Here is a 25,408-nt window from a genome sequence, read left to right as displayed (position 1 = left end):
AGGCACTCTGTCCCCACCTGGAGGGAGCAATCCACCAGTTTCCGGCAGAGCACCATGGCCTCAGATTTGGCGGTGCTGACTCTCATCCCGGCCGCTTCACACTCGGCAGCAAAACGCCCCAGTGAGTGCCGGAGGTCATGGTCTGAGGATGCTAACAGGACCACATCATCTGCGAACAGAAGAGAGGGGATCCCAAGACCCCCAAACCTGACCTGCTCCACCCCCAGGCTGCGCCTCGATATCCTGTCCATGAAAATCACAAACAGGACCGGTGATAAAGGGCAGCCCTGGCGGAGACCAACACCCACCGGGAACGTTTCTGACTTACTGCCGAGGATGCGAACACAGCTCCTACTGCAGGCGTACAGAGACCGGATAGCCCGTAGCAACGGGTCCGGAACCCCATACCCCCGCAGCACCCCCCACAACAATCCCCGAGGGACCCGGTCGAAAGCCTTCTCCAAGTCTACAAAGCACATGAAGACTGGTTGGGCAAACTCCCAGGACCCCTCGAGGACCCTTGCGAGGGTGAAGAGCTGGTCCACAGTTCCACGACCGGGACGGAATCCGCACTGCTGGTCTTGAATCTGAGGTTCGACCAGCGGTCGGAGCCTCCTTTCCAGCACCTTGACATAAACTTTCCCCGGGAGGCTGAGAGGTGTGATACCACGATAGTTCGAGCACACTCTCCAGTACCCCGGTCTGCCAGTCCAAGGGCACTGTTCCTGACCCCCACGCGACATTGAAGAGGCGTGTCAGCCAAGACAGCCCAACAATGTCCAGCGCCTTCAGCATCTCAGGGCGGATCTCATCCACCCCCGGCGCCTTGCCACCAAGGAGCTTTTAAACAACCTTAGCGGCCTCTGCCAGGGATATTGGTGCGACCCCCCCCAAGTCTACAGGCACTGCCCTCTCTAGAGGGGACATGTTGGCCAGATTTAGGAGTTCCTCAAAGTGTTCTTTCCACCGTCTGACGATGTCCCCCGTCCGGGTCAGCAGCTCCCCCCCCACGCTGAGAACAGCCTGGGGTAGACCCTGCTTTCCCTTCCTGAGCTGTCGGACGGTTTGCCAGAACCTCCTTGAGGCCGACCGAAAGTCCTTCTCCATGGCCATTGGCCTCCCCGAACTCCTCCCATGCCCGAGTTTTTGCATCCGCTACCACCGCAGCTGCAGCCCTTCTGGCCTGCCGGTACCTGTCAACTGCTTCAGGAGACCCCCGGGCCACTGCCCCGGTTTCCCTTGTCCGGGCGAGGTGACTCAAGTCCGTGGGCTGCTATTCATCAGCGTATTTTGAACCGCTCTTAGTCTGGACTCGCACCCGAGACCTGTTTGCCTTGGGAGACCCTAACAGGGGCTAATGCCCCGGACAACATAGCTCCCGGGATCACTGAGCCTCTCAAACTCCTCCACCACGTTAAGGTGGCGATTCGCGGAATTTTTTTAATGACTTTCTTTAATTTAATGTCTAGGTATTTAATATCTGTGGGGCCCTTTTTATGTCCTCAAGGTCAATTCCTGTCTACCATCTACTATTAACATAAAACTAAATATGCATATAGAAAGATAAAGTTAGCTCTGTGGTTATTGTTCACAGTAACATCACACATACAGACGGACTGTAGAGGTAATGTAGTGTAATGTAGGGATATTCTATTCCAGCCTAACCTGCGTCTCTCTTTTGCAGTTTGACTTTACCACCCATATTGATTTATTATGATACAGCACATCTGTTTATTTGTGTCTGTGTGTACATGCTGTCATGCATTTGTGTGTTTCAGGTGTGTAACTGGAAGAGGATGATCAATGGGATGTTTCCCAACAGCCCAGTCATCAACTACTATGACAAGAAGAAGGACATCAGGCACAGAGAAAACTGGATAGAGTCAAAGGTTAAAGGTGAGGCACTCGCACACAAATTCTAATATCTTTATTAGGACTGCTCTCTTACATCTGGCCTTTTATAGTCATCATGTGTTTTATGTAAAACCTGAGAAGTAGTAATTTTTTTGAAAAAGAAAACCCTACACTGTTGAATTCCCTGAAACAACCTTGTGAGTAAATGGTTACCGGTGTTGATCCTCTACTTGAATCACAGCATAGCACAGCTCCTGAGTATGGTGAACACTGCTACGCTATTTAGATTTTCCATTGTTTAATGTAGCTTAATGCAGAGCTTATAAACATTAGCAGTTGGGCTAACTATTGACACAGCTTTTGTCAAACTTGACTTTTTATGACAAAATAAATAATGAAAGCCTTTTTTTCCTTTTTCATCTTTCCCCAGAACTGAAGAAAAAAGGCTTTTTTTTAACAAGCAGCTTTCAGACCCCTACCACTCCAGAACCGCCAAACAAGAAACAGAAAGTGGGCCAGCAACAGCATCCGAACCACACACCTCGCCAGAGCCCCAACAAAGACAGACCCAACCACGTCTTTTTCACCGACAGCGACTTCGTCGAGGCCGCAGCAACCACAGCCAAAAAGAACAATAAACACAAGCAACAAGAAAGCCACGTGAAACCGTGGAAACCCAAGAGACCAGTTCCTGCCTCCAAAGACCGTCGCCCGGTGGCTAAACTCATCGTGGATGAAGCGGAGGACTTCCCCAGAGGTGGAGGCAAAGTCAAAGATGCGGAGAAGAAGAGGAAGAGGAAGAGGTTGAGAAAGAAGAAGCAAGCTCCTTCAGCGCCACCAGAGGCAGCCACCGGTCCACAGGGGTCGTTGTCAAAGCAGCCGAGGGTGAAGCGGAAGAGAAAGAGTCGGGCGCAGAAGAACGACGCACAGATGTACCCGACGGATGAGAACCTGTTCATCATCAAACAAAGGAAAGGCAAGAAATAGGGACCGGTTTGTGCGAGGCGGAGGTGTCTGCCAGCGCACAAAGTTTGTGACGTTTGGGGACGTCTCAGACATTTTTGCTGACTCAGGTCTTAGTTGGAGATGCCGGTGCTGCTTTGTGGAGTTCATCTGCCTTTTTTTGTTTTTATTACTTGAGACGCTTTGACACGGCACAGTAGGAACAGCACAGATGCAAATGATGGAATGAATGAATGTTTCAGGGTCTCTGTCGCGCTGTCAGGGCCATACTGGGGCACTCGGATACACCGGTCGGGGTTCGCAATTTTTAACAAGTCTGTTTTAAAGGAACAGCCAGGTGTCCATGTGAACATTCAAAACACTGTCACGGCAGCAGTTTGTGAAATAGTCCCAAAATTAAATTTATTGGCGAATTTGAAACAATTTGAACAGGTTTTTTTTCTCTCTCGCTGGAATCATTACTCCAGGTCATACTGGGGCCATTCTTAGATCTACTCCTAATGCACTCTGTGTGAGGGACGGGTGAAACAATTCAGTTGTTTTGTGCAAAAATATATTTCAAAGTGTATCTGAAACATCTGCATTGTGAGTTGGACAAATCAAGAAGATTTCTTTCAAAAGTACAAAAATACCCTCTCTTTTTATGTCCAGTGCTCCACAGCAGCTGAAGGGAAACACTGAACAGGACGACAACGAGGACATAATTTAGTTCTTTAGTAAAGGAGCACCTAACTTTGGAAGATATCCACTTGATTTATCAAACATCGTATTGGCTTCAGATAAATATCTGAATTCATTTTTGCTCAAAATGTTCGACTTTGGAAGCTCTTTTAAAAGTGATCTTAATGTCTAGTATGAACGTGAGGGAGCAAAGAAACACTGAACATGAAGCTATCCTTTCAATATCCTTATTTCCACCGGTGATTTTCCTGCTATGAGGAGTCAAAATGTCTGCTGAGAAGAAAAAGGCGGCTTTTATTCAGTCGAGTCGTTATTTAAGTCATCTCCACAGTTCTGACAGGTTTAGTTGCCTCAACTTATGAGTTATCAATAGACAGTATATTGAGTAATGGTTAAGATGATCGATTGATGTCATTATCATATTCTCTCATGTTGTTGTTCACATAAATTGCATGATGTGAATTAAAAACAGTAGAATTTGATATTTTTTTTCAGTACCTCTGCATCCCTGAAGAATAGGTAATGAATTGATGAGATGACCTTTTTTATCTAAATAGTTTGAAATACTTTAATACCTCTACTACATGTTTGATGCAAATCTGCAGAAAGTTGTGATCTGGATAGAATGCATCGCTGACATGCAGCCCTGACAGTATTAACCATTTTAACCATCCATGCAGTTATCATGATGACATAACTGAACATTGTTATCTTGGTAATATGATCACATGATATGCCCTAAATCTCTGGGATGAATACAACTTGAGCCTACTCCATTGTAACTTCTTATTTCCTTCATTTAGGTATAGATGTCTGGTTTATTTATAAACTGTTCCATAATTATTTACATTACATTTTATATAAATAACCAAAATAATATGTGAACTAAGGGAAACTACCATCAAGATCACATGGAGTAATATGCTGACAATACCACAGGCAATGGCCTCAAAGGATGAAGACTGGCATTTCAACAATCTTTTTCACATTTTATGAACCAAATAAAACAATATTTTCTGCTCAACATGTTCCTGACTCTGACTGTATACAATATGAAGTAGTGTGCAGCTCAATCTCAATCCAAAATAAATTATAAAGTTGTCTGCCCTGCAGTATTAAGTTGATTAAAAGGACATAATACAGTAAAACGACCTCACAATTAAGTGCTGCAGTAAATAATGTACTTTAATAAATATAGGCAATCACTGAAATATGTTATTTTAATTTGATAGGCTAACTTTACACTGAAACGGTTATAGCACATCGTCTAATAACTTGTAATTACCACATTTGCGGGAGACGTGAATGCAACAGATGAGGAACTGATGACGCATCACGACGCCCCGCCCCGCGCGCCGTGGACGGCGGAGCGGGCTCATCTCCGGTTCGCTATTCCTCTCAGTTGCCAGAAGTTTCGGTGCGAGCGCACACCTCGTGTGACCAGAGTTGGTTCGTGTTTGACAGCATCTGGACTCGGGTCAAAGGAGGGACATGGAGAACGGTTCGTCCTCAACGGGAGACGCCAAGCTGGACCGGGCTGCCAGCCAGTGGCTGCGGTATGACAAGGTGAGCGTGACGGCTAGCGAGCTAACTGGCTAGCTTGGTGTGGGCGTCGGTCAGTGTGTTATTCGCTATAGTGCGAAGGTGAGAGAGGGCGAGTGCGATCACTGGGTCCGTGTACGTAATGTTATTTCGTTTTTTCGTTTCATTCCAAATACGGAATACGGAAATCACGTGGTTTTTTCGTTTTCCGTTTGAAAACCAAAAACGGAAAGACGGAATACCACCCCCGTATTTCGTTTCTGTTGTCTGAAACCAAAAACCACAGAACGGAAGTGCTTAAAATGAAGTCAAAATAAAAGCCAGTGATACATATTCGTATTGACCTTAGAAGAATATTAATTAATCAATATAAAGAATAAATAATTAAACCGGGATATTTTAACGATGCAAACACATAGCAGGGTAACGTTAGAAGAATATAATTTAGTCAATATAAAGAATAAAGAATTAAACCTGGATATGTTAGCAACAGTGGTGACGACGGGAAGTTTAATATTCATGTACACAGCAAGAATCACCTTCTCACTTAATCGTTGCATTGTTTGATGCAACACAGTTCCTAATATAGATTAATCAAAGTAATGTTTCTGTGCAGAGACTATATTTCCACCGCAGAGTAAACGGTTCACCTTTATACCGCTAGATGGCAGTATACCTGTTATTGATACATATGTATTTAATGCCGTTTATTTCCTCTGATATTTATGTTCATGGTTAATTTCCAGCATAGTTGTATACATCATGTATTTACTTGTTTTATTTGGGTCATTTTGGAACTAAACATTCCCACATGGAAGAGTGAGGATATGATGACCACGAGGCAATACATATTGACAATTGAAAAATAAAGAGACAGTTGAGTTTTTCTTATTAAGCAGCGTTCAGTTAGCACCCAGTCACAGCACCACCTGTGCTTCACCTGTAACCTTCATTACTACATCATCATTACATCAACGGTTAATGGGGACACGTTTTTTGTTTTGTTTTTCGTTTTATGTTTATATGCATGTGTGTATGTATAGTGTGTGTGTTTATATGTATATATGTGTGTGTATATGTATGTATATGTATACGTATGTATGTGTGTATATACATATATATATATATATATATATGATTCTCTGAAATAAGTTTTTTCGAGAAATCATAGGTTCGGGCACTTATAAGCTCGTTAGCTTCAGCCTCGACCCTTTCGGTCAGCCACTTTCTTCTTTTGTTGAATTATGATTGTTGTATATTTTGCTGATCGAAATAAACTAAATCATCATAAACATGTAACCTGTTCTGTTGTGACTCTGCTGTCAGTGTCTTTACTCCTCTGACTACATCACATCATCATCATGTAGTCCTCTGGTCTCCAGAAGGATGGAGCTCTGTGTTGTGTGAACATGTTTTGAGGAGCTGACTCCATGAGTTATTGTATCAGAATGAAACATGGAGAGCAAAGCTCCTCACATCTCTAACATGTCTCACATAGTTTACAGTAGTGATTGGCGTTGTTGCCTGTGTTTAGCCGTATGGCTATATCTCTGCATGTACATTTAGATAAGCCATATTCAGCTCAGAGCCTTGTTTAGCTTATAGAGCAACAGGTCATGACCTTGTTTAGCTAATAGCAACAGGTTTAGCTCAGAGCAACAGGTCGTGGCCTTGTTTAGCTAAGAGCAACAGGTTTAGCTCAGAGCAACAGGTCGTGGCCTTGTTTAGCTCAGAGCAGCAAGTCATGACCTTGTTTAGCTAATAGTAGGCTAACAGGTTTAGCTCAGAGCAACAGGTCGTGGCCTTGTTTAGCTCAGAGCAACAGGTCGTGGCCTTGTTTAGCTCAGAGCAGCAAGTCATGACCTTGTTTAGCTAATAGTAGGCTAACAGGTTTAGCTCAGAGCAGCAGCTCACATGTACTTATATCTGATCCAATGACATCTGCACACTTCTAGATTCGTAAAGAAAGACAATCTTTGGTATTTTCTAATTCTTTATGTCAAGCACAAGTTAACTACTCCCCTAAAAGAGGGAGCCTTCAGAATTAGTGGTAGCATTGCATTAGGATTACATTCTTATATTTGAATTGTATTGCTGGATCTCAATTCCTCTGATTCTTCCATCTGCAGCTAATCTGCTCTCATGATTTACATCATCAAAGTTTTGCCTTCCAAGAGCTGTTCCAAATGAAAAGTGAATGTCAGATGTATGAACCGTCCTGACTGAGCCAAGCTCAGGTCAAAATTGTTTATCATTGATGTTTGTTCCTGCTGTTTGATTGTAGTGCTCAGACATCAGCTGTGTTCTTTGTGAAGCAATAGGTGTCAGATTGACATCCAAACTGAGGGTGTCAGGGCTGCCCTTCATAAACATCCTCCTCCAGTGGGAAATCTTCACACTGGGTCCAAATTGTGACATCCCGCCGTCGGGAGACCGACTTATGAGCCTGAAACAAGTGATACAATGGCATGACTAATGTATGAAGTTATCATGGCTTACGCCCTAAACCGGCTGCAACCGTCTTGTGTGTGTATATTTTGGGGGTCACTGAACAAGCTATCTTCCAGTGCCTTACTCACACTGGCAGGGGTCAACACACTGTGTCACGATCAATAGTTGGTGTTACAGGTCCAGACTTTCCCATTACAGATTAAAAATGAAATTAGACTTTGAAGACAACAAGTGTTTATTCAAAAGAACATATTTCTCCCTTTAGACCCCAACATTTGAAGAAAAGTTGAACCAATTAAAAAGCACAGACAAGAACAACTTAGACACACAAAACTCCTTGAGATGTCGATGAGGCCTTTGAGTCCATCTTAGATTATTCACTGCATTGTCCAGCAGTACACTTGTATCAGGGCACTGCAGAGCAAATCCTCACTGCAGCTTCCTGGTCCTGTAAACTTGGAAATGGGTCTGACACTCGTGTCAGTGAGCCCACTTCCTGGTCGTACCAGTCTGCAGCCACAGATGCATTTGGCAAAAGGTCTGTCGACAGCTTTTTTGGGCATCCATCTCTGGCCAAGTAATTTGGGATCCCCTCCTGTAATAATAATTCACCTTCTAGTATTTGATTAAACATGTTTAAGAAACATTCAATAGTAAAACATTTTGAAAATAATTATTCACATTAAAAAGGCTTGAAAGACCAACTCAAGACATACCAGGAATCGATGACACATCATCTGGTTCTCCATGTCCAGCTCCTCCTGATCCACCAGTTGGACCAATGCAGCTTCAACGGTAGTTAACCCGGTTGTTGATTTCTGGCCAGATTCTCTCGATTCTGTGATTCTGTCATTGCAAAATAGACATTTTCAGATTCTTGATAAACAAATATTTCCGCCCCCCAGACTAACTTACTTTCACACATTTCAATATCTTCAGTTAACCATTCTGAATAATTAATGAAAGTGTGAAATAGTTATTTAATTACATGTTGATTAACTTTATAATCAGCAAAACCATTGTATGTTGATCACCTTTGTCGATGGTGTTTGGAGATATGGTGGCCTTTCAGTGTTGTGGAGGTGGCTGGGCCTTCTCCTGCATGAAAAGAGTGAGGTAGAACTCCTTTCCATGATCCACTCTGACCTGGTCCCACATCCCATATTCCATTACTGCTATGGAGGCTAATGCTAATGGTGTCAGATACATTTACAAAATGTGTAGTAGGTCTTGTGTTATCAGGTACTGATGAGGTGAGATGAGTTTTAACTTGCTGCTTAAAAGGGTTTCTGTGTTTTCAATAAGTTTAATTTAAGTCCCCAAACTAAAAAATTATATTATGAAGGTTTTCACATGCGACTAATCGTTGAGCATTTTCTTTAACAAGCAATTCATATTGAATTTAAATCCACTTTGAAAATGTGCGCCTCTTCCTAATCAAGTGCATTTTCAGAGCTGACAAAATGGTCTTCAAGAAATTGTAAGATATTTAATTTTAAATGCATTTTTACCCACAGACACCTTGTTAAACAATTACCTGTAAACGCCATTGTAGATGGTGAGGTTGTTCTTTACAGGCATCGAGTTGTCCAACAATTTTGCTGGAGAAGCCATCTATTGCCAGCACATGAGTCACGCCAAACATGACAATCTTCTCATTTTGGTCCATTTAAACACAGACAAAAAGAACATCATGACCTTATTGAATAGCACAACATATTCTAATTTGAGAAAAAAAAACCTGGCATCGTGCCTTGGTAAGGTGGAGTCATCATTTACCACCCTGAAGATAAAGAAAGGAATACATGTTGCATTGTAATGTAATTAAATTACTATTAATTGTTAAGTGTTTTGAATTATAGATGATTATGAAAACTAGTTGCAGTTTAAACATGTTTTACTGTTACATTTTCATAGTTGTAAGAGACAAATTTAATTAATTATTTAGTTGGATTCAGATGTTGACCTTTAATCAGATCTGTGTCTAACTTCATTTGTTATTGTAATAAATACAAGCAAGTTACAGAATGACGCCACATGGATCACACTTCGGCGGGCATTGCGGCTGCTGCTGCGTGGAGCTGCATATATAACTACTAAATACAATAGCTATTATGGAGTCCCCCCCCCCACCTTTTTGTAAATGTGGGACAGTCCTTCTTAACTGCTGGTTGTATGAACCATCTCTAACCTGCCTGTGGAACCACACTTTACAAATGTTTCTCATTTCCCGCCTAAATACACCTTTATTGGACAAATAGACTGGGTGACTGAGAGTGACACACACCCTGTTCAGGGCTCTCAAGTTTTGAAGACAGGCAAGAGTGACATTTCCATCAGCACCCATCAGCATAATTTATGAATATCAACACTATAAATGAACATAACTAAAGTTTACTTTCAATACAAATCCTTTATGACTCATTTGGCTTGATTTTTAGTGGGCGGGTCATTATGACACTGAACACAGGTGTCTCATCTCTATTTATCTACATCACCCCATGACATTTTTTGACTAAATGCTAATAAAATTTAGGAGAATATACATGTTATAAAAAATTGTTTGAACATGTATTTTTCATTAAATCTATGGAGGGGTGAATAACTCAATTCCACTAAAAACTGATTGGATTGTTCGTAATGGTGTTGGTGATGAGGTACAAACTATAGTTATTAGGATTTTTTTGTTTCTGACCACTTTTGGGTCAAACTGACCTGGAGCATGACGGCTGTATGTAAGAAACGAACATAACAGGAGGGTTAAAGTATAACATACTAACCTTACACACACTTATAGTTTCGTTGTATGCATTATTTCGCGCAAATAAATTAACTGCACCCTACCTGTGTTATTGCATTGGAGACTGCAGCTTCAAGTTGTTGGTCCGTCACAACCCGTGGTCTTTACAAAACTTCCGAATATTGGCCACGGACGCTCCTCTACGCAAGCCACATTCAAATATCAAGTGGTTTTTTATGTCCACATCACTACAGCCACTATGCATCATTTGTTGTACAATATCTAAGTAAGGTAACAGGCTGGAGTCCATCTTGCGTGCTTCAGTGCAAAAGAGTGTATATAGCAGTGGCAAACCTAAACACGTCTACTGCGGGAGATAAACACAGAATAAACTCAGTTACCCAAAATGCAACCCTTTGTAGTGTCAACTACATTTAACCCTCCTGTTATGTTGCGGGTCAAATTGACCATTTGTTTCTTTGTAAATGTGGGACAGTCTTTCTTGCTCCATCCAACCATATGTTTCAAAAAAACACACACACACACACACACACACACACACACACACACACACACACACACACACACACACACACACACACACACACACACACACACACACACACACACACACACACACACACACACACACACACAATTCTCACTTTCCCTACTTTATAAGTATTATTATGTTGCGGGTTGAATTTTTTGTCCGCTTCGTAGGAGACTATTTTTGCATAAATTTTACATGAATATCTTGAAATAAAAATCCATATTTTAAATTAAATAATTTATTAATACCCTGCTATGTGTTTGCATCGTGAAAATATCCCCGTTTAATTCTTTATTCTTTATATTGATTAATTAATATTCTTCTAAGGTTAATACGAATATGTATCACTGGCTTTTATTTTGACTTCATTTTAAGCACTTCCGTTCTGTCGTTTTTGGTCTCAGACAGCAGAAACGAAATACGGAGGTGGTATTCCGTTTTTCCATTTTTGGTTTTCAAACGGAAAACGAAAAAACCACGTGATTTCCGTATTCCGTATTTGGAATGAAACGAAAAAACGAAATAACATTACGTACACGGACCTCACTGGCACCGACAACTCTGTGTCAAGTCTGTGGCAAGTGGCGCTCGGTGCCAGTACTCAGCGACAACTCAGCGGCGTGTTTGCGACGAGTCGCCGGCAGCAACACTCCAGTGGCAGGACAGCAGCGAACGACACTCGCCGAGAAGCTGTGGGTGGAACAACCTCTGTTGTTACGACAGAGCAGCTGCCGTTACTCAGTTTTATGACCATAGAATGGAGGAGCTGCGGGTTTTTTCTTTTGTCATTGCCTAAGTGTACAAATCGATAGATAATGCATTTTTTTAGACTTACTTACAATATGCAATACGATATTGCTGTACAATACTGCTGTACTATATTGAATATTGTTTTGCTCCTACTACGTTTCACTTCGTAATCTATTACACTTATATACCATGATATTGTAACGTCTCGGACGTTATGGCATTGATGACACGGAGACGGGACGACGTTATTAATCTTCCCTTTTTTGGGCATCCACCAACACAGACAGCGTGCTCCTCTCGGCTCAGCAGCTCGAACGTCAACAACAACGGTGCCGGTCAACCACCCGTAACTCCCGTTTTCCGACAGGTTAACCCCGCCTCCCCTCTACTCCGCCAATCACAGGCACGCCCCCTCGACCAGCAAGCACGGTGCCACACTGATTGACAGCCACTTCACAGGGTCGCGACAATATGTATAATGTACCCGCCTTTCTTTAATAATCATTTAAAATATATATATATATAATTTATTGTTTTACCATGCCATACTGTTATACCGCCATGAAATTCATCTGCTGGCAACTACTGGCAAGTGCCACTGAGCGCCAGCGTCGCTAGGGAGATCTCGCCCACTGGCGAAGGTAGCGAAGTGATTCGGTGTTAGTTTACTAGCATCAGGTACTGTGGGAGTGAGATGCTCCACAACGTTAACTGGTGTTTCATTGTAAGCTAAACTTTATTGTGCTAGGTTAGTGGGGCGTATTTAGGGAGGGCTGATATTTCTTAATAACTGATTAATAGTCATTATGTAAAGGATCAGCTATGTTCATTCAGCTGTGTTAATTAACCTAGTCCCCTTCCAAAACAAAAGTTGTTGTCAGTTAATTTCTAATGTGACGGAGAAAGTCCCTTCATGTGTAGTTTGTCGACTGGCAAGTCTCCAATTTATAATGAAGGAAGTTGTACTTGGTTTGAGATGAAACGGTTTTCCAATGGAGGTTACCTCTTTATTACCGAGTGATTACTACCAAATCACAAAGTTCCTTCAATAATATAGTCAGTTTATGTAATTACCATGGAGGACTAGCACTACTCTTGTCCTGTAAATACATGAATCAAAAACAGCCACACTGTCCTCCTCAAAAGCACCACGGGCCTCCTCCATGCACTCCTGGTCATTATCATCTCACAGAGGAGAGGCTTGTGTTGTTAGTGAGCTCACAGATGTGTGACCAGGTTAACATGCTCCGGCCATCTGACCAGTACAAACCGACTCATTCATGGTCTTTAATGACATGGGATGCCACCAATCAGGTCACATTGGAGAGAAGCACTGGTTCATTAGTCTCGTAATATGGCCTGCTATTTTATTGTATTGTATATTTGTAAACATGTTTCCTGCTGCTTCATGTAATTTCCCCCTGGGGATGAATAAAGTCAAATCTAATTTAATATCACATCAGAAATCATACTGTCTTTGTGAACGTGATCTCCAGTTGAAAGCAATGCGTTGCAAGCAACTTGATAAGTGTTCCCCCTCAGAACCCCAAGACGGCATCGATGGTGCAGGACCTGGTGAGAGACAGAGCGGTTGAGGATCTGAAGAAATGCTTGTCCTCCAGGATGGAGTTTGGTACAGCAGGTCTGAGAGCAGCCATGGGCCCTGGCACATCCTGTATGAACGACCTCACCATCATCCAGACCACGCAGGTCGGTGAATAGACAAACCATCGAGTCACATGCACTTCATTGATTCATGCTCTGCTGTTTGAAGATCTCCGTGTGGTTACTTCTCCACCCGACTTACTGTCGCTGTCGTGAAATACCCTTCTGTCCCCGCACCCACCCAACAGGGTTTCTGTCGCTACCTGGAGGAGAGTTTTGATAACTTTAAGGACCGAGGGGTGGTAATCGGGTACGACGCCCGGGCCCACCCTCCCAGCGGGGGCAACAGCAAGCGCTTTGCCAGCCTGGCTGCAGCCGTGTTCATCAGCCGAGGGGTGCCGGTCTACCTCTTCTCTGACATAACCCCAACACCATTTGTGGTAATATCTTAAACTTTTTAAAATATATTATTGTGCAGTCACAATGCCTTACAACAGAAGTATCAGTTTACTGCTTAAATATTATTTTAAAAATGCTTAATAGCACATTTCTAGTGCAAATTTGTTATCTAAAAAATATATTCTGGTTCCGCAGGTTTTAACACTGGCTGAGAAGCTAATGGGCAAATTCCATTCGAAAAGTACACCTCCTCTTTGTCTACTGCCCGTTGCATAAGGCACATACTGCAGGTTAACTCAGTTTATGACTTGTGTCAAATATGTCATGTGCGTACGGCAAGCGGGACAGCAAACAGTTTTCTGACCATGTGTTGTTTTCAACAGATTTTCACGCTAATAAATGTGGATTTAAGCGGAACACTTTTCCACGATAAAAACATGTACATTTTGGAAATGATTCCAACTATCGTTTGTCCAATCAATTTTTTTTATTTACTTCATTACACTCTAGATTTATTGAGAATGTTTAGATCAGGAATCGGAATGAGTGTAATGCTAATAATATAAGTGTAGCTTAATCTTTATCTGCAACTGTGCAGAAATACTGGCTTTAAAATGAATGAATAGGCTTTGAAAAGAAAGAGAGAAAAAAGCTACGCAACATTTGAATATCATCGTTATAAATAAAGCGTAAAACTATTTTGTACTGCCCTAATATTAATAATGCAGTCTAGACAAAATATCTGATCTTAATAGCAGGTAATTAGTAATACACACAAAGTAGAAAAGTAGTTTAGCTGCCATTCCTGTGCATCATGACAGGAATCACATAACTTATTTAGGTAAGATTTTGGCAGTTTCAAACACAGAATGAGGACCAGTCAGAATGACTCGTCATTCTAACTTTACATCGCTCTTTAGTTTGTGTAAATGTGTGTCCACTGAGTTAGACACTCGATGATGGCCTTGTTTCTCTGACAAATAAACAGATAAATAGAAACAGTCGATGAGTTAAATTCACAGAGTTAATGTCCTCAGGCACAACCTGCAGTAGTTTAGAGTTAATAAGTTTGTTTATGGTTTGTTTACAGAAGTGCCACGCTAACCTCCATTTAAAGATAGCTTGATGCAAAGTACACAGTAAACTGAAATGACAGCCATAAAATGATTCTTGAAGGATTGGTTATGTACTGTCAATGTGTGTATTTGTTTTGCGTTCTCATTGTGTGCTTGCAGTATGCTGTATTTGATATATGGTCTAGTACAAAGGTCAGCGACCTTTCCTATCCAAAGAGCCATTTGGCCCTATTTTCCACCAAAACGTTGTATCTTTATATTGTCATATTATATATATATATTTTGTTGTATTTATGAATATAATTAAAACTTTTTTTTCCTCCGTGACACAGCATCACCTCAAACTCCACGATAAAAGGCGTTCCCTTTCAGAGATTTTCCACTGGGCAGTAAAAAAGCTTTTGCAATTTTATTTTGGGGTCAAAGCCTCAGGGGCTAAAGGGTTGCCGACCCCTGGTCTCGTGTGATCTTTGAGTGACACATTGTTGTCCTGCTCCCTGCAGCCTTTCACAGTTTCACACATGGGTCTGTGTGCTGGTATCATGGTGACCGCCTCTCACAACCCCAAAGAGGACAACGGCTACAAGGTAACAGCGTCTTACTCCCTTAGTCACTTATTTACATGTTTACTTATTTACATACTTGTTTGCTAACTTTCTTTCTTACATATTGACTTACTTGCTGAGTTTGGTTTTGACTGTTGATCGGACCAAAGCTATTTGAATATGTTAATACATTTGACTCCGGGAAATCATTATGAGCATTTTAAATTGTATGACATTGTATAGAAAAATATCAAATTGATGAATAAACAGTAATGAACAGATTCGTCCGTTTCGGCCCTCTTCCTCTCTACTGACATGGCTGTCCTCCGGTGCTTCCTCTGTGTCCTAGGTGTACTGGGAGAACGGCGCCCAGATTGTGTCTCCTCATGACAATGGCATCGCTAAGGCCATAGAGGAGAACCTGGAACCCTGGCCTGAGTCCTGGGGCGCAGAGGAGGCCCTGAAGAGCCTCTTGCTCAAAGACCCCTACAAGGACATCCACACACAATACTTCAAGGCCATCCAGAAACACTGTCATCACAGGTGATCATTAAGAACTATCGGCTGAGCAGCAAATAGCATTCAAACAGCCTGAGGGACACTTGGAACGAGATACACATGGTTTTAATGCTTTTGCTGTTTCACTTGTGATATGCGTGGACAAAATACCACTGTAGGACATTCTAGGACACACACACACACAATACTGCAGAGTTGAAATAAGGGAACAGAAGGACACATGGAAACTCTAAAGGAAAAAAACAACAATGTCTCCTCACAGGGACATAAACAAGAGGTCAGAGGTGAAAATTGTGCATACATCTGTGCACGGCGTTGGCCATGCATTCGTCCAGTCAGCTTTCAGTGCCTTCGACCTTCACCCGCCATATGCTGTCGAGGAGCAGAAAGATCCAGACCCAGAATTCCCCACGGTGAAATATCCCAATCCTGAGGAAGGAGAGGGAGTGCTGGTATGTTGTGGAGATTCACATTCACATGCGGTCATGGATAGACGTGCTATTTTTTTTTTTTTTAAAGCTGCGTGTGTGTGCATGTGTGTGTGTTACAGACACTGTCGTTTGCACTGGCCGAGAAGGAGGGGGCCACTGTTGTGTTGGCGAACGACCCTGATGCTGATCGTCTGGCCATCGCTGAGAAGCAGGAGAGGTCCGTGTTTACACTTATTCCATCTTTCAACATGTGATCAACGTTGAGTTCCTCGGTGGTTACCTTCCTATCTGCCGTCTGATGTAAATTGATCTTGGGTCAGTTGATGTGTGCCAGTATGAGTGTGTCCTTATCTCAGTATATGATATGTTTGTGATAAATCAGAGGAAGATTCTAGCATAAAAATTTCCTCACAGCCAAGTGCAGAACTGTCACACACCCTTTTAAAGAGTTTGAAAATGGGGAACATAAAACTCATGATGAGAAATGTTTATGGAAAGTGGGTTCACCAAAAACATGATGTTGGAAATAGAAAACCACCAAAATCCCTGTGAAATGTTGTGAATGTTTACATTTTCACATTTACTTATTCATTACTTTAACTGTCTAGTTACACGTTTTGATAATGTTATCTCGTATAGCTTTGTCTCAGTAGTGGTGTAACAAAATAAAAAAGTAAATACCCATATTCTATTGAAATTTGATGTATTTATTTTAGGGCTGTCAATCGATTAAAAAAAAGTAACTAATTAATCGCACATTTTGAAATTCATTAATCGCGATTAAAAGTTTTTTGTTCTTCTTTTTAAAGACAAAACTTCACACAGAGCTGTGTTTTCAAAGAGGCTCCTACCTATAAAGTGCCAGCAAGGTATTTAATATCGTGGATGATAAATTGTTTCTTCAGTGAAACATCAGATTAGTAAAAAAAAGAAGTATATTGAGACCCCATTGGTCCTGTCATCTTTAACACTGAACGGCAGCAGAACCAGTGGCCTTGGTAACTGACTGACATTCAAATATGTCACGTTAACCCTCTGGAGGCTGGGGGCATGTTCTCCATTTTACAAAACATGTAGATTAACCTGTTAAAGTCTTTTGCATGTGACACACCTCCACGTGTTATACATCAAACATTCCAGAACAATCTCAGCTCTCTATATCATGAGGCACATTGTCCTCGCGCCGTGTTCTCTGGTTCTCTGACTGACAGGCTGCTAATGAGCCTCACCTGTGAGGTGGGAGGTCCTTTGTGATTTACTGAGTGATCATTGGTTGTTTTTTTCGCTAAATGTTGACAGACAAACGGATTGACCAATCACGTTGAATGTTTCGTGTGACGAGTTCTTTCTGCGCCGCGTCACCCGACACGTCACCCCTCCGTTCCTCTGTGTATCAGAGGGGGAGACGGGAGGAAGGAGGAGCAGGAGGAAACCCGACTGATTCATCCACGAGTTAAACTGATTTCTGCTCCTTATTTTCGCGGAGAAATAATTGTTTTAAAAACGGAAACAGTGTTAAACCGTACTGCCGCGGTTTGACACTGAGGAGTGTAAAAACTTCAAGGCACACCGGAAGTAAACAAAGTTGCATTAATTGCGGTAAAATATTTTAGTGCGTTAACGCGGCTAAATTAATCGCATAGATTAACGCGTTAACGCTGACAGCCCTAATTTATTTGTTTAAAATAATTGTATTTTATTTATTTTTTGCCAGAAACATCAGATTGTGAACTCCTTCTCACGTCATTCATAATTCCTCAAATGTTCTCAAACCAATGCTGAGAAATGCTTTGAATGCCCCCGTCTGGTGATATTAAAAGTTGTGTTCTGCTCTTCGTGTGACGTCTGTGTGTCTGTCAGCGGTCAGTGGCGAGTGTTCAGTGGCAATGAGTTGGGGGCGCTGCTCGGCTGGTGGATGTTCCACTGCTGGAGAGAGCAAAACTCTGATGCTGCTGCGGTGAAAAACATCTACATGCTGTCCAGCACCGTCTCTTCCAAGATACTGCGCGCCATCGCTCTCAAGGAAGGCTTCCACTTTGAGGTACGCTCGTCAAGTCCACGCCTGTTATTTGACTTTACTGCTGCAGAAGACAGCCGTAACAACATGCTCCTGTGTTGCAGGCGCTCTTTGCCTTGAGGGCTCATCAAATGCTTTAAGCAATACCACCAAGAGAACGTTGTTAGAAATGATGTTCGTGAGACAGTAATATGTACTGCTTTATTGGAAGGCGTCTTCACCTTTGCAAATGTTGCTTGTAGTTATTATTTCAAACCACACTTGACGGTTACTGTCGTTGCTGTTTGGACAGGAAACACTGACGGGGTTCAAGTGGATGGGAAACCGAGCCAGAGACCTTTTGGACCAGGGCAAGATGGTTCTGTTCGCCTTTGAGGAGGCCATAGGTATGCACGCACACACACGCGTACACGCACACACAAGCAAATGAATGTTGTATAAACATAGGAAAGTTGTTCTGATTAATCCTCTGATTAACGATTCTCCACGATATCACAAAATAACTTGAAAGTCGTCAACTGATGTTCATGTTTCTAGGTCAGTTGACCCGATATAATCCTGGGTGAGGTGTTGACAGACCTTACTTGATAATAGAAACTGCCAAAGAAGAGTACAAGAGTAAAAGCATAAGAATAATGTACTGTATAGAGACCCTTCGCTAAGTCCCTCCCTCAAAACGCAGACTGGCCATTCGTAGCGTAGCATCCAGGCTTTCCGAAGGGTCAAATCGTTGTGGTGTTCTCTGCGTGCGTCCGCCTGCCTGACGAAACCCGTAGCAGTGAGTGTATTCACACTGGTGTTGTGAAATGAACACATGAATCAGAAAGCATGAACATGTCCGTGGTGTCAACTGAGGACCGTGGCGATGGTTAGTCCGCAGTCAAACCCCATGCTTCGGTTTAAAGGTCGCTTGAGGTCAACACGACAGATGTCCGCTCGACGCAACACACAACATCACATACCGACATTCCCATATAACAGGATTATGAGGCTGTAATTGGAATCGCATGCCTTTCGCACGAACTGTTAGTAACTGAATGTGTGTGTGTGTGTGTGTGTGTGTGTGTGTGTGTGTGTGTGTGTGTGTGTGTGTGTGTGTGTGTGTGTGTGTGTGTGTGTGTGTGTGTGTGTGTGTGTGTGTGTGTGTGTGTGTGTGTGTGTGTGTGTGTGTGTGTGTGTGTGTGTCTCAGGGTACATGTGCAGTCCCTCTGTATTGGACAAGGATGGAGTGAGCGCTGCAGCCATAGCAGGAGAGATGATTTCCTATCTGGCCACAAAAAGCTTAAACCTTTCCCAGCAAGTCACGGCCATCTATGAGGAGTAAGGCGCACTCTCGTCCGTCTTTGATTTGTTTGTGTACGGTTCTGCAGACTTGAGCTCCTCGTCTCTCTCGCTCTACTCCTCGTCGTCAGGTACGGCTACCACCTCAGCAAGAACTCATATTTCATCTGCCACGACCAGGAAGTGATCCGCAGCCTGTTCGAGCGCCTGCGCGGCCACGGCGGCCAGAAGGACTCGTACCCCACCGAATGCGGCCGCTTCTCCATCGCCGCTGTGCGGGACCTGACCACCGGCTACGACAACAGCCAGCCCGGTAACAAGGCTGTAAGTGGACCCCCGCACACATTTTTTGAAACACGATTCGAAATAACGGATAATGATGAGATTGTTTATCTCAATTGGTGTTACCCGGTCAAAGCAATACGACTGTTTGCTAACAGGTTAGCCATATCAACTTAAAAAGGTGATAGGTGATGTGTAATTGTTGAGTTCTCAACTCTCCAATGCTGTGGGTTTAAAGCTGGACTAAGGGTGCTTGTAAGGGTCAGTTAGCAGCACTATGAATATACTGAGGAATTCTGGAATCTTTCAACCCCACTTTTTCAGGTTCAGTTTTTTTCTTTAAGTTATTTACTTATCAGGAGGGAAGAGAGCGAGTCACATCGCGGCGATGATTATAAAAACAACGCGATCATGTGTTCAAACGTCATCCAAAATTGTAGCTTTTGAAACCTGTTTTAACAGCGCTCAAAAATAGATCTAATAGAAGGACGTATGGGCTGTTTCACTTCCTAATACCGGCTCTAAGCAGCTTATAATAAATCATTAAAACTGCGAATGCAAAGATTTTTTGTTTTTTATCAATACAAATACAATTTAACTGTGGTTTTCATGTGGATAATACTAATATCGATTATTGAAGATCCGCTATCCGTATCGTCGGAGGAAAAACCCAGATCGGGCATCTCTTAAAGTTATAGTTGCTCCCTTTTGGTTTTTGTACTGCTGGTCCAATTCGTGACCCAAAACTAGGATATGATCCGACCTGTAAGTTCTGTGATCCCTACTGATGCTGTGTGTTCATGGAGGGTTCCCCTCATGCTGTTTTTCCAAATTGAACCTTTGTGATGATGTTTTTTTCCACCGGCCCCTCCCTCCTTCCTCTCAGGTGCTTCCCGCCTCCAGCTCCAGTCAGATGATCACCTTCACCTTCTCCAACGGGGGTGTGGCCACCATTAGGACCAGTGGCACTGAGCCAAAAATCAAATACTACACCGAACTCTGTGCTGCTCCTGGCAACAGGTAGGTTGCCGTGGAGATCCAGGTCGTGGTGGTGACCAACTATCGGGCCAATGGGTCCTTTGATTGTCACATCATTTATACTATCAAATAGTAGGCTCACAATTTAGATAATTAATTAACAGCAATTGTTCATATTGTCACCTTGGTGAAGCTGGAACAAAGGATTGTGACTGGGTTGTTTGTACTTTCTGTGGATCCGATGATTGTTTTAGCTCTTTCCTCTTTTGTTTCCAGTGACATGACGCACCTGAAGAAGGAGCTGGACGACTTGGTCGTCGCCATTATTGAAAAGTTCTTGGAGCCCGAGAAGAACAAGCTGCTGCCCAAGCCCGCATAGAACCCCCCGTGACACACAAATGGATGTTTTTAAACTGCTGTTAAACTCACTGAACATGTAATATCTTAATATTAGTAAGTTATGGCATTGAAAGTTGAGTTAAGCTGTCATTTTAGATTTAGCTAGTTTGTAAAAGGACCTTAGAGCACCACCACGTGGAGATGATATACACTGGTGCTGCGACACCGTTAAATCGAGTCATAACACAGTCCCACTGTGTAGTTATCATGTTGTGTCTTCAGCAGCTCACCTCTGTACTCACGTGCCTCCCATTCCAAAAGGCTGTGACGAAAGTCAAATTGAACTCAATAAAAAAAAAAAATGAAAGAAAAAAAAAACCTGTTTCTAAAGATGCACGTGGGGACAAATATCTGGAGGGTTAAAGCACGCGCACACATTACCCTCATCTTCCACAAGCCATGCATGCAGCATGCGCTTGTCATGCCTCCCCACCCCCACCTCCCATCTGAGCGCAGAGGTCTCCGCTGCCTTCTATATTTAACTCAAACTAGAGACCGGCAGAGCTGCGTGAAGCCTCTCTGTGCGCGTGTGTGTTTGTGTGTGTGCGCGCGCGCGCGTTCTTATGGAGTTGCTCTGAACTACGCTACGACCTCTCGGTTTCGCTTCGCGCGTCGGACAAGACTTCAGTGAAGAGGTAAGAAGGATGTCAGCGGAGAGAGAAACTAAATCATGTAAACAAATGTGCACTTCGGGAGTAGCGGGCACACGTTGCTGTGCGCCACTTCGTGCGTAAAAATAAACTTGTGCTGTGCGTAAACATCACAATACGCGGTGGTGGAGAAGTGCGCTCCTCGGAAATCAATAACTTCCATCCCTGTTCTGGTGCAGCGGACCGACCGATGTATGTGTTTATGTATTTATGTATATTTATATTGAGTGCCGCGCTGTCCCAGCTGGTTCCGTTGAGCATTTCTGTATATTGCAAGGTCAAATATGAGGTAAGTATGCGCTTTAGTTCTCGTTATGATTCCATAGCTGGTAGGATCTATTTATTAGAAGCATGGCCATCATGTCCCGTTTTGTATTATATGTTGACGTATTTGCTCATTTAACCCCGGCGCCCAACGCATTCCAGGTATAAACTCGTTTTAGGGCGGTGGGGGTTCAGCTGGACTCTCCTCGCTCTCTCTTTTTATCTCAAGACTAACACGACCGGTCAAGTGCGCGTCCCCACAGTTAAGCTACGTGTGTGTCCTTGAGACTGTTAAAAGTCTAGGTCAGATGTCATGTGTTTCTGGTCGGGTAAACAACACCAGGTGGTATTATGTTTTACAGTACCCTCCAGATGACCCTGTGACTCCTTCTAAGACTGCTGATGTATAAACTTTCCCTTTTAAATCAAACGCTTTTGTCCCCTGACTGACTGCAGGTAAATAAATAAATAAAGCAGAGGCGGGCAGCTGCCTCCGGCCCCCACCAGGACATGGAGGGACTCTACTTTGAAGTGAAGCCCAGGAGGGACGTGTCCTCCGGGCCGGGGAACGCTGAGAAGCCCGCTCCCAAAATAACTTTGACCCGCCACTTATGTCCATCCCTTCCACACCTGGCCTCTTCCGCACCCTGTCCTCCGAAGCCCTCTCCTGTGAGGAAGAGGAGGATAGCAACGTCGGGAGAAAATGTAGAGGAGGAGGAGGAAGAGGAAGAAGTACGATACAAACTGACGTTGATCGGCTCTCTGCCTGTCCACCAGCTGACCACCATGGCCATGCTGCCCTGGGTGGTGGCTGAGATCAGCAAGTCCGCGGAAAAGAGTCCGGGAGCCGGGTCCGGGGGACACCCGGGCCCCTCCGCCCACAATCAGACGGTGCTTCTGTGCGTGTCGGCGTCGCGGGTGCGCTGCGTCACTGTCCTGGGAGAGGGGGTTGTCTGGGACCCCCTGACATGCACCGTGCTGCTCGAGTGCAGCCCCCACCAAGTGACCAAGCTGATTCACAACAGCCAGGAGCCCAGCAGCTTTGGCTGCCTGGTCAGAGGCGCTCCGAGCTGCTCCTGCTACGTCTTCCGGTGCCAGGAGAGCACCAAGGTAGGAGTGATTAAACAGCTGGTTATGCAAAGTAACAAACAATGAAGGAAAAGGTCATGGGTAACACGGGGGCCAACTCCTCTGCCCTCCGATGACAGGTGCACTGACCTAAGAATTGCCAAATCCTGTCATAAGGCAGGAAGAACTCATGACTCAAAGTACATGAACACATGAATTACATGCGAGACAGAACCAAAACCTTATGTTTAATGACAAAAAGCTGCCCGAGCATTCAGTCCACATCAGTGTTTCTCTCTGAGGGAAACTGGATCTCTCTTCGGCATCAGGGGTTCCACTCACACCAACACACTCTGACCTCCACACTCCTTTCACTGCTCCGGAGCTGTGGACGTGTCCCGAGTCGAGCCGGAGAAATTTGATGACGCCATGCACCAACATACCAAGACTTCACCAAGTTAGAGATGGAGAGACAGTAAAGGACACTAAAGTCAGAATATACACTACCGTTCAAAAGTTTGGGATCACTTAGAAATGTCCTTATTTTTCAAAGAAAAGCATTGTTTTTTTCAATGTAGATAACATTAAATCAATCAGAAATACACTCTATACATTGTTAATGTGGTAAATGACTATTCTAGGTGGAAACGTCTGGTTTCTAATGAAATATCTCCATAGGTGTATAGAGGCCCATTTCCAGCAACTATCACTCCAGTGTTCTAATGGTACATTGTGTTTGCTAATCGCCTTAGAAGACTAATGGATGATTAGAAAACCCTTGAAAACCCTTGTGCAATTATGTTAGCACAGCTGAAAACTGTTTTGCTGATGAGAGAAGCTATAAAACTGGCCTTCCTTTGAGCTAGTTGATTATCTGGAGCATCACATTTGTGGGTTCGATAACTCTCAAAATGGCCAGAAAAAAAGAACTCATGTGAAATTCGCCAGTTCTTAGAAATGAAGGCTATTCCATGCGAGAAATTGCAAAGAAACTGAAAATTTCCTACAGCGGTGTGTACTACTCCCTTCAGAGAACAGCACAAACGGGCTCTAACCAGAGCAGAAAGAGAAGTGGGAGGCCCCGGTGCACAACTCAGCAAGAAGACAAGTACATTAGAGTCTGTAGTTTGAGAAATAGACGCCTCACAGGTCCTCAACTGGCAGCTTCTTTAAATGGTACCCGCAAAACACCAGTGTCAACGTCGACAGTGAAGAGGCGACTCCGGGATGCTGGCCTTCTAGGCAGAGTGGCAAAGAAAAAGCCATATCTGAGACTGGCCAATAAAAAGAAAAGATTGATATGGGCAAAAGAACACAGGCATTGGACAGAGGAAGATTGGAAAAAGGTGTTCTGGACAGATTAATCCAAGTTTGAGGTGTTTGGATCACACAGAAGAACATTTGTGAGACGCAGAACAGGTGAAAAGATGCTGGAAGAGTGCCTGACACCATCTGTCAAGCATGGTGGAGGTCATGTGATGGTCTGGGGCTGCTTTGGTGCTGGTAAAGTGGGAGATTTGTACCAGGTAAAAGGGATTTTAAATAAGGAAGGCTATCACTCCATTTTGCAACGCCATGCCATACCCTGTGGGAAGCGCTTGATTGGAGCCAATTTCATCCTCCAACAGGACAATGACCCAAAGCACACCTCCACATTGTGCAAGAACTATTTAGGGAAGAAGCAGGCAGCTGGTATGCTGTCTGTAATGGAGTGGCCAGCACAGTCACCAGATCTCAACCCCATTGAGCTGTTGTGGGAGCAGCTTGACCGTATGGTCCGCAAGAGTTGCCCATCAAGCCAATCCAACTTGTGGCAGGTGCTTCAGGAAGCGTGGGGTGACATTTCAACAGATTACCTCAACAAATTAACAGCTAGAATGCCAAAGGTCTGCAATGCTGTAATTGCTGCAAAAGGAGCATTCTTCGAAGAAAGCAAAGTTTGAAGAAAAAAATTAATACTTCAAATACAAATCATTATTTCTAACCTTGTCAATGTCTTGACTATATTTTCTATACATTTTGCAACTCATTTGATAAATAAAAGTGAGTTTTCATGGAAAATTGTCTGGGTGAAACCAAACTTTTGAACGGTAGTGTATAATATCACCTTATATATTTATATTAGGGCTGTCAGCGTTAACGCGTTAATCTATGCGATTAATTTGGCCGCGATTAACGCACTAAAATATTTTAACGCAATTAACGCAACTTTGTTTACTTCCGGTGTGCGTTGAAGTTTTTGCACTCCTGTGAGTGTCAAGCCGCGGCAGTCCGCCTCCTTCCTCCCGTCTGCTCCTCGATATTCACAGAGAAACAGAGGGCGACGTGTCGGTGACGCGGGGCCGAAGGTGCAGGGGACT

The 25,408-nt window shown here is 43.4% G+C and overlaps 3 protein-coding genes across 5 annotated transcripts in view; all 3 read left to right on the top strand.

Annotated features, from left to right (window-relative positions):
- zcchc7 (zinc finger, CCHC domain containing 7) overlaps positions 1–3,980 on the top strand; it is a 46,633-nt gene extending 42,653 nt beyond the window's left edge. Inside the window, exons 9-10 of the mRNA XM_056409922.1 lie at positions 1,779–1,896; positions 2,285–3,980. Of these exons, the coding sequence (XP_056265897.1) occupies positions 1,779–1,896; positions 2,285–2,841 (675 nt within the window). The 3' untranslated portion in view covers positions 2,842–3,980. The remainder of the gene's footprint in view (positions 1–1,778; positions 1,897–2,284) is intronic.
- Positions 3,981–4,867: 887 nt separating this feature from the next.
- pgm2 (phosphoglucomutase 2) lies at positions 4,868–21,384 on the top strand. Its single transcript, XM_056410393.1, has 13 exons — positions 4,868–5,064; positions 13,077–13,244; positions 13,388–13,579; positions 15,118–15,201; positions 15,509–15,702; positions 15,941–16,130; positions 16,229–16,326; positions 17,970–18,150; positions 18,419–18,512; positions 19,317–19,446; positions 19,539–19,731; positions 20,576–20,709; positions 20,944–21,384. The coding sequence occupies exons 1-13, from the start codon at positions 4,990–4,992 to the stop codon at positions 21,044–21,046; spliced, it is 1,836 nt and encodes a 611-aa protein (XP_056266368.1). The 5' UTR covers positions 4,868–4,989; the 3' UTR covers positions 21,047–21,384.
- A 94-nt stretch (positions 21,385–21,478) lies between these two features.
- Positions 21,479–25,408, top strand: part of tbc1d1 (TBC1 (tre-2/USP6, BUB2, cdc16) domain family, member 1) — a 49,174-nt gene continuing 45,244 nt past the window's right edge. For 2 of the 3 annotated variants that reach the window (XM_056410390.1, XM_056410389.1), the window contains exon 1: positions 21,479–23,090. In XM_056410390.1, the coding sequence (XP_056266365.1) occupies positions 22,491–23,090 (600 nt within the window). In that variant the 5' untranslated portion in view covers positions 21,479–22,490. The remainder of the gene's footprint in view (positions 23,091–25,408) is intronic. The other variant, XM_056410388.1, reaches the window with a different exon arrangement.

Source organism: Pseudoliparis swirei, chromosome 24, assembly GCF_029220125.1.
Source record: "Pseudoliparis swirei isolate HS2019 ecotype Mariana Trench chromosome 24, NWPU_hadal_v1, whole genome shotgun sequence".
Taxonomy (NCBI): Eukaryota; Metazoa; Chordata; class Actinopteri; order Perciformes; family Liparidae; genus Pseudoliparis; species Pseudoliparis swirei.
The sequence above is the reverse complement of the archived record's forward strand: the minus strand, read 5'-3'. Positions and strand labels throughout refer to the sequence as shown.

What these genes read in the sequence shown, in the direction of transcription:
- pgm2 (XM_056410393.1), top strand. Translation starts at nt 4,990, where the DNA reads ATGGAGAACGGTTCGTCCTCAACGGGAGACGCCAAGCTGGACCGGGCT. An exon ending in AAGAGGACAACGGCTACAAG is followed by an intron (nt 15,202 to 15,508) that starts GTAACAGCGTCT and finishes TCTGTGTCCTAG; the next exon opens with GTGTACTGGGAGAACGGCGC. An exon ending in CAGAAACACTGTCATCACAG is followed by an intron (nt 15,703 to 15,940) that starts GTGATCATTAAG and finishes GTCTCCTCACAG; the next exon opens with GGACATAAACAAGAGGTCAG.